Source organism: Ostrinia furnacalis, unplaced genomic scaffold (assembly GCF_004193835.3).
Source record: "Ostrinia furnacalis isolate ACB-3 unplaced genomic scaffold, ASM419383v2 OfSCF5758, whole genome shotgun sequence".
Classification (NCBI taxonomy): domain Eukaryota; kingdom Metazoa; phylum Arthropoda; class Insecta; order Lepidoptera; family Crambidae; genus Ostrinia; species Ostrinia furnacalis.
The window spans coordinates 277,708-287,317 of NW_021135997.1; the positions used below are offsets into that span (position 1 = coordinate 277,708).

The window sequence follows — 9,610 nt, forward strand, 5'->3', positions numbered from 1 at the left end:
CGGGGTACCACGCAGGACCGTAGCCCTGTTCTCAGTCATGGACTGTGGGAGGTAAATTGGAGAGGATCCTAAATGACCTGATGATGATGAACCATCTTCCTTCTCCCTAATCTTACCTTGAAGACGATGGCCGTTGGGGCAGAAAAGTTCTCGAGTGGCGACCACGGGCTGGAAGACGTAGCGTGGGCAGGCATCCTACTAGGTGGACCGACGATCTGGTAAAGGTCGCGGGAAGAGCCTGGATGCGGGCAGCGCAGGACCGTGCATTGTGGAAAACCTTGGAGGAGGCCTTTGTCCAGCAGTGGACGTCATTTGGCTGAAACGAACGAACGAATCTTACCTTAAAGTCCTTCATAACTCTGCAGCTCTCAATCGGCCCGATGGTCATGAACATGGCGTACAAGTCCTTCTCAGTCATGGACTGTGGAAGGTAAATTGGAAAGAATCCTAAATGACCTGATTATGATGAACCTTCTTCCTTCTCCCTAATCTTACCTTAAAGTCCTTCATAACTCTGCAGCTCTCAATCGGCCCGATGGTCATGAACATGGCGTACAAGTCCTTCTCAGTCATGGACTGTGGGAGGTAGTTGACGATGAGGTTCGTCTTGCAAGAGTCCCCTCCGGCCGCGGATATACCTCCCCCCTCCGACATGCTGCCCCAGTAACGAGAGTGGGGGCCGACGCGACCTCTGTACTGCTGTTGTATTTGCTGGAACAAGATTTCATTATTGAACATGGAGTGCAGGTGCGGTTTTGTTCCCCATTCGATGAAGCACCTGATGTCATGCCCTGAGTGCCCAAGCAACTGCACTCAGGAGGATTTGATGAGTGCTACTGACAACGCCACTCTTGTGGCGGAGTTTTGGGCTGACACTGTGTAGGTTTGTTGTCGACACGAAAAGAAGAAGAAGATACAAAGGTCCGCAAATACATGGTATTTTTATACAGAACAAGGCAAGTATTTGTTCGCCTGATGCTAAGTGAGATGCTGTCTCATCATCATCATCATTTCAGCCACAAGACGTCCACTGTTGAACATAGGCCTCCCCCAATGACTTCCACATCGGCCACATCGTACGGTTAATAGCGGCCTGCATTCCTGCTACCTTTATCAGGTCGTCGGTGCACCTTGTGGGTGGACGTCCCACGCCGCGTTTTCCGATGCTGTCTAGGATGGTATACATCTGCCCTGTAAGTGCTTGTTCACTCTCGCCTTGAAAAGGCTCGGATTATAGTACCTATTTGGTAAAGACAGCACCAGGCAACGAAAACAAAAGTACCTAATATTATAAATACAAAAACTATTGTCGACTGACGGCCTGTCTATTTTCACGACAATGTGACTGAACCGATTTTGAAATCCGATATAGAAATTAGACATTGAAGAACGACAGTCACGAAAATTAAACGGATCAAATAGGGGGAGGGATATAAAACTTAGGAGGTAGAGACAGAAATAAAGTGTTACTGGTCGAAATTGATTCGAGCGAAGCCGGAAGCTTACAGCCGCCAAAAATTGTAACATCCATTGCATTTTAAACAGTACACAAATAGTCATGTTGATAGCGACAAATACATAGTGCTGATAGGTGAGTAAAATTTACGGTTGCAAAACCGATCGTTTGTAACTACCTAATGAAACGTTGAAGTTCCAAAACTACAATAAAATGGAGCAATAAAGAGTCTCAATAAAATAATACCTACATTTGACGCCGTAACCTGCGACCAGTAAGACCACGGACAACAAACGTGCGATATCCGACACATATTCATAATATCTTNTATCTTCTGCGATCCTATCCCTACAGACGTATCTTTGTAACCTATGTAATACAACACTTCGATTATGACATCAGAAGAAAATCGCGTAATTCACAAATCTATCACAGAACTTTATCCACAATAAACAATCACAAGAATCGCCCTCCGATACGTCACTGTCAAAAGTCCAAGCGAATTTGAACCCAAATGCAGTAGAGACAAACAAAAGCGACATTAACTGGGATGCGTAAACACAAACTGCGGAACTGTAACTGTATCCCGCATCGCAGCGCTTGAACATGAAGCTATGGCATAAACTTAGCAATCAGCCAAAAACTGGAGCGGCAACCCTGACCTATAAGACGCGTTCACCATTGTTACAGCACACAGAGACGCAGTAGGTTTACATATACATAATTGAACCCATTTTAAATTGTAGCCGATCTGATACAGCTTGCAAGCTAAAGTAGTAGTAAATAAAGCTTCAACGCGTGCAGATCGCCATCGCCGGCGCAATCAAAGGCCAATGACAGGTTGCGCGACTCATGACAGTTCACGCGACCTGTCATTTTCCTATGATCGCGCCGTGATCGTGTCAATTGCAATTATTCCAAAGCTGCCAAAGCTCCAATTTTACAGCCTATTAAAAACTAACTCTGCTTTCAAGGCAAGGCGATAAAATGAAGTGTTTTATAAAGAAGCCTTAGTATTGGAGACCAAGTCAGAATCGTAGCACTGTCACATGACTCGCGTATACCCCGTGATCATGTGAATATACCTTTATTACTCACTAGCTGACCCGGCGAACTTTGTTCCGCCTTAATGGCAATAAATAAGCAGACTTTTTTTATTTCGAACGGGATAAAAAGTATCCTATGTCCTTCTCCTGGCTCTAAACTACCTCCCTGACAATTTTCAGCTAAATCGGTAAAGCGCCCCAAAGTTCATAAGAAGAGGCCCGTGACGTCAACGCTTGCTTAAAAATGCCGCACGTTGTGACGTCGTGCGCAACTTCAACGCACCATAACTATGTAATTATTTGTTAGATTGACAAATAAAAATATACGTGTCCAATATTTTTTGATATTAAACATTACGGACTAAAAAAATTTTTTTAGGCAACTAGCCTATTGTGTAAAGCTTTACACAATTCCACTTCTGATAGTTTAGTGAGCAAGCTAAAAGAGCAGTAAGCCGTCGCCATCGTCATCAGGTCGGTTATTCTGACTGACAATTCAATTATTCCGAGGCTGCCAAAAATCCATTGCTTTAATTTTATGGGATAGAAGGCAAATGAGCAAGTGGATCACCTGATGGTAAGTGTTTACCGCCGCCCCGGGGGAGTTATAGGTGCGTTGCTGGCCATTAAGTACGATCTCTGCTTGAAAGTTTTTTGATCGTATCGGTCCGGAAATACCGCAACCGAATATTACAGCCTATTAAAAACCAACTCTGCTTTAAGGCTGAAATGAAGTGTTTTTTAAAGAAAGCAGTCTTGATGACGTGCGCGGGGCTGTCGACTTGGAGTCGACTCGCGTATAACCTGTGATCATGTAAATATACCTTTACTACTCATTATGATGCTCAGTAAGTACCTTCACATTAACCCTACTGAAAGTCTATCCAGTGTACCATTAAGCCTAAAGTCACGTACAATACTCGATAAACTATTTGGCAGGCAATGCTAGGTCCGACGACTGATGGGACAACAAATTAAAATGGGGCACTGAATTTAAAAGAGGCTTTACATGCGAGAGAAACCTTCCCGAGTTCAGATGTTTCCACTATTTGCTTAGAATAAATATTAGTCTTCAGTGACCATTGACCATCGATCTCAGTCGTCATGCATGTAGGCAATTGCCCCTTTAGACAAAGGAACAAATGAGTTAATTTAATTCCGAAATCGCTTCGCTCCGGCGATTCTTCGAAATAGAATCTGTCAAGGAAGTTCCCGTTATCTCTGCTTATGCTTCTAAGGGATACAATCTTTAACGCCGGTATTCACAAACGATGCTTGCTTAAGTGAAGCAGCAAATCGAACGCACAGCGTTGAATAGAGCTGTGATTGGTTCGTGCGTGAACCTGTGCGTCCACACGCACTGTGAGACCTCATAGTAATGTTTGTGAATACGGGCATAAGTTCCACATAACCTGCTCTGCTATCATCCCCACAACACCAGTATGCCTAATGCATTTCCTTTACGGAAAAAGGGAGTAATAAAAAAAGATGCTCCAGCATGATAGATTTCCTGGATGAAAAAGATACCAGGTAAAGATATCCCAAATGATGAGCATAAAATCCAACATGTCTGAGGATGACTAAGTCGGATCATGTCTTGGGAAAGACGTATGCTCTCAACTGGGCATTAAGAACGCAAGTTTTTCTGAGTAAAGAAGGATGTTTTTGAAGACAAGATTGAGCATCGCTGACCTTAAATGAATGCAATATAAAACATACCACGGATATCGACGAGCGTTGATGGCACGCAAATTATGAGATTCGGAATATTCCTGAGCTATTCTGCAAGACAGGGTTGCGATCTCCATCGGCAGTTCACACGACAGAAAGTAAGAAGAACTGTCCCTAGATCTGAATAAATCTTAATAGTATAAAACAAAGTCACACACAAGATGTTTGAAACTACGCAACGGATATTAATGCAGTTTTCAGCAATAGATAAGTGATTCAAGAGGTATAAAACATTACACCCGTGCGAAGCCACATTATACGAAGATATTTTTTTTATGATATTATAATTATGGCAAAGCCTGTGGGTCTAGTATTTCGAGAATATTGCAAGCGTCAGTGCTTTATCATATTAGTACTGGTAGTCCAGTTATGACTTAAAATATGAAGAATTGTAGAGCAGGTTAGATCTGAAAAAGAAAATGTAATATGCCAGTTTTACGGTTCCTGACCTACTAGAGCTAGACGGACTCTATATTTTGTTACAAGATGTGGGCAAAGATATCCCCTTTAGAATAGCTCACTGATGGACAAAAACTTTCTCCCACAGAATGCCACAGGGAGCGACTTTGGGCCTTTTGCCCAAAAATTCAATCTCCATGACCTACAGAAGATGTAAGGGTTATGGCAAAGCAAAAGGGCATAAAACTGGATCACAGCTCAGCGGGTAAAAACTAGTATGTGACAAAAAATCGGTGACACAAATGGGTGCGTTTAAATGCGGGGAAACCACACGTTCCATTTATTACGGACATATTCCGGACAAAAATCGTAACTAAGTCAAAAAATATGGTTTTATCGCGAGAGGTGCCTGAATGCGGTCGGCGCCGAACCGGTCGTTTTGGAAACCCTATCCTTGGAGGAGGACTTTGTCCAGCAGTGGACGTCATTTGGCTGAAACGAACGAGCTGAACGAGAGAGATTATAACTGTATTTGACATGAATATTGTGTATACCTACTACATTTTACCACAATAAAAATAAATGTGTCAAAATAGGGAATGTGGTAAAATTGTGTCAGATTTTTTTTAATAGTGAATGACGTAACAAGAAGCCCCAAATATGGTAAAATGAGATTATCCTCGTGAACTTCTCGCGGCTTCGCTCGTGTGAAATCCTACTGTAATAAGATAAATAAATGCGACAGTTTGTTGCCTGGCGATTATTATAAAAATGGTTCTCAAGTAATAACTTGTATGAGGTCAACCTTCATTCACCCAGAATTTTGGGAGTCGACAGTCTATTTTGCGTATCTGACTGCACCAGGTAGGGAAAGATGGCGGGAGATCGTGTGAAGAGCAACGTGACCACGACCTCTCTGCCAAGAGCAAAAGGATTAAGAAGAAAAAGTGTATTTTAGTGCTAGAACTCGAAGGCGCGAATTACTCGTCTGTGCGTTTGGGGGAGCGGGGAGCGTTACTGACAATGTGTGTAGATGACACGCAACTGATTTAACCCTTTATAAAGAAGCGGGAATATAGTTCCCACGATATTTTTAACCATATCTTTAGAACAAAAACAAAGAAAAATACATATAACATAAACATTAACCTTATTTGTTATTCAATGAGTGAATTATCAGGATGGGGAATAAGATGACAATTTATTCCCGAATTTTCTGCAATTATGGTGCGCCTACGCCTTGCATTGGTAGCCACAAGAGCCCTGGCAGTCTTCCAATGTAAATGGAACTTGCCCCTTGCACGCTCACTGCCTTCATTAATAATGGAATATTTGGGGTAAACCCATCCGAACTAGTCAAAATAATGCCCTAATTAATTAGGTAATTCAGGCATTAGATAAATTATACGTATGTGACCTGTAGACTAAACAAATAATGAATAAAAAATGAAGGCATATTTAGAAATGGCAGTAAGAAAAGAAGACCTAAACAGTCTATACTTCTATACTAATATTATAAATGCCAAAATAACTGTCTGTCTCGCTTTCACGTCTAAACCACTGAACCGATTTTCATGAAATTTGGCATAGAGATAGTTAAGTCCCGGGAAAGGACATAGGATAGTTTTTATCCCGGTTATTGAAACAAGGACGCGCGCTATGTAGTTTTTCTGTGACAGACAAAATACACACTGTGTCTGTTAACTATTTATTAAAAGACTGAATCAATTTAGACTGGCACGAGATAGTTTGAGAACCAGAGAAAAACAGGATAGATTTTATGTCGTTTTTGGATATTATCTTTCTGTGATAAGCCAGAAACTCGCCTATGGCGAAACAGGGGGAAAAAGTTAGTAAGCGGTATACATGGCGGCCTATAGGCGGTAGTTAACAGATCTTTCCAAAGGGAATAAAAGGGCTTGAATGCACGCCACATTTATTTTGTTTTTAATTGAAGTCATACATAAAATTGACATTTTTTAGCAATAAAGTTCAAAATAATGTAGTTACTTTTAGGCTTTTTTATTAATCTAAGCGTTTAGGTAAAATTGTCTGATTAAGGGTTAATTATGTAACTTGAGATACGGTACAAAAATATAGACGAAATTAAGGATCAATATGTCAAGTAGATTTTCCTAGTAAACAAGGTGGCCATGGCATGGGGTGAAAGAGGTCAATGGGATTGCTCCAGTTCTTTCTTGGGCAAGGTCATTGACCTCTTTTGGTCACTTGAACCAGACTGGATTGTTTAGTGATATTACTTAGAAACCGGCTGACCCAGCGAATCCTAGTATGATGATAAAATAAAAAGTGACGAAAATCTATGAAATTACACTTTTCTCTGTAACAAACATATTCATCATCATCATTTCAGCCACAGGATATCCATTGCTAAACATAGGCCTCCCCCAATGATTTCCACAATAGTCAGTTGGTGGCGGCCTGCATCCAGCGCATACCTGCTACCTTTTTTTACAAACATATTCATCATTGCTAAATTGGAGGCTGTATCAGAAGAACTAAGTTATTTATTTAGAAATTAAATATTAAAAATAAACAAAAACTTACAATAATAACAATACTCCACACACAGGTATAAATAAAGAATAACTTTGAACAAGATAAAATGGACACTATTCAACTAAATTAAATAATTGAAAAAACACCGAGTGCTCAATGAAACAAACAACAAAAAACTGATTTGTTATATGAACGGCCAACTAGATCCACAGTATAATCTATATGGCCCATTTTTTGCACAAATTGGACCAATTACAATGTGGTTCAGCTTTGAAACCTACAGAGATATCTAGGCAGGTACAGACGAATATAAAACTTCTTCTTCTTTTTTTAAGTTGGTTAAAACAAATTAAAGCAAAGGAAAGAAGGATCATAAATCATAAATAACATTATGAGTGAATGTTCATAACTATGTGACATTGTTAAGCAGAATCAAAAAATTGCTTTTACAAACTTTTTTAAAATAGTGATAAAGTGGTAAGTTTTCAAGAATATTGAGGCACAATAAAAGCTTTACTACATAAAAAATGTATTTCATAAACAGCATTGATTAGACATTTAAACCTAATTTTATCTATTTTTTTTTTCTACAATGAGAAAGCTCTTGCCCTTCTAAATGGAAAGTTATGATTAGACCAAAGGTGGAAGCCATTATCAATGTCATAGAATGTTGTGATTATTAATGTCATAATGGTATAAAATTCATGTATCATGTTATTCATTTTTCTCTCTTCATATTATACTAGCTTTCCGCCCGCGGCTTCACACGCGTGAAATTTCGTTTGTCACAGATCGTCATAAATATGTTATTCTGGATTATGAACAATAATACTGTAAAGTTTCATCAAAATCCGTTCAGTGGTTTTTGAGCCTATTCATTACAAACATACAAAAATAGGTACAAATCTTTCCTCTTTATAATATTAGTATAGATTGTCAAATTAACACAATTTTTTAAAATAACAAAATTATTTGGTATGTACTTACATTTTCCAAAGAATTGAAACTCCTGTCCCAGCTACTGACAGGAGTCCCACCGAACAAGTACCCCGGGTATCGGTCGCACATCACACCTCTTCCCGACCAACGCAATTCTCTACGCTAATATTGAGCAACTTCTATAACTTCATGTTATATTTATACATTGACGATTTACCTGAAAATAAAGAGTAAAATATAATGGTAATATTTACATTTTATATGTGCAATATCAAATCAAATTTTGCATAAATGTCGTGCTTGACGAAAGGGAAAACATACAAAAACATATCCTATGTCTGCAGTCTTGCAACGCAAAACTTAGGAGCTACAATTAATAGTTTGTAAAATTTTTTGTAACATTTTGACATTTGGGAATCCATACAAAGCACTTCAATAGCTCTACGAGCTACATACGTGGATTATTTGTACATAGGTCTCCAAATAACACAACTACTTAAAAATACATACAATTTGCGATATTTTACACTACTAAAATAAATAAATAACTAGATTCTAGTTCTTGTTAGCGTGCATGCGTGTGTTGTCTTCGCCAAAAATATGTTTCGAATAGCATGGAACTGAGTGTGCGTATACTTACGTTATTGTTCAACTATATTATCAGTACAATGATGCATTTATATAAAATAATATAACACATTTACGTTTGCAAAACGTTTAGACATAAAATTCAACAATCAACATGACATTTTGAATTCCCAAAATTTCCCATCCCATCGTTCATCGTTTACCCATTTCCCTAAAAAAAAAGTTGACTTGGCATTTCTTTGGTAAAATTACCCTAGAATTAAAAACACAGATTGAAAATTCTACTAATTTCTCACACTATTAAGTTTTCTTTGACTATAATCCGAGTAGAATTAAAATTCCCAACATCGCTTATTTTTTTAAGAAACGTTTAATACTTTCATTCTAATGTTAAGCCCACATTCCCACGCCCACTTCCCACGCAGGCAAATAAAGGAAAGCTTAAAAAATAGCACTGACTTTTCCCAATTAAATGTAACAATATTAGTTACATTGTACAAATTAGAATTTAGTACAAAAAAAAATTTGATTAAAACAAAATTAATATTACCTATGTACCGAAAAAAAACATTTAAACGTCGTATGCGTGAAATTGTTTTTCTTTTTTTTTTCTTTTAATTTGTGTTGCCTCTTTAAAAAAATTACCCATAAAAATAGTACTTTTTTATTTTAAGTAGTATGTAGGGTAATTGAAAATTCATTTAAGTTTTTTATGCTTTTATATTATAAAGATAATGTAGTAGGTACATCAGTTTCTTTGGACATGACTCTTGAGTCATGTCCAAAGAAACTGATGTACCTATGTAAGACGTAATATAGATTTCATAGAGTAGAGCGCCTTGTGTAAGTAGTTGGTAGTAGGTACAGGGCAAAGTGGGGGGCACCAGGAGGGTACGGCGGATATACACCAAAATGTGAAGGACAACAGTAG

At 38.6% G+C, this 9,610-nt stretch overlaps 1 protein-coding gene across 6 annotated transcripts in view; it reads right to left on the reverse strand.

Annotated features, from left to right (window-relative positions):
* Sxl (sex-lethal) overlaps positions 1–8,873 on the reverse strand; it is a 40,118-nt gene extending 31,245 nt beyond the window's left edge. For all 6 annotated transcript variants that reach the window (XM_028316506.1, XM_028316503.1, XM_028316501.1 and 3 more), the window contains exons 1-3: positions 8,732–8,873; positions 8,140–8,308; positions 496–711 (exon numbers count right to left, since the gene is read on the reverse strand). In XM_028316506.1, coding sequence (XP_028172307.1) covers positions 496–711; positions 8,140–8,220 — 297 coding nt within the window. In that variant the 5' untranslated portion in view covers positions 8,221–8,308; positions 8,732–8,873. The remainder of the gene's footprint in view (positions 1–495; positions 712–8,139; positions 8,309–8,731) is intronic.
* Between the last annotated feature and the right edge of the window lie 737 nt (positions 8,874–9,610).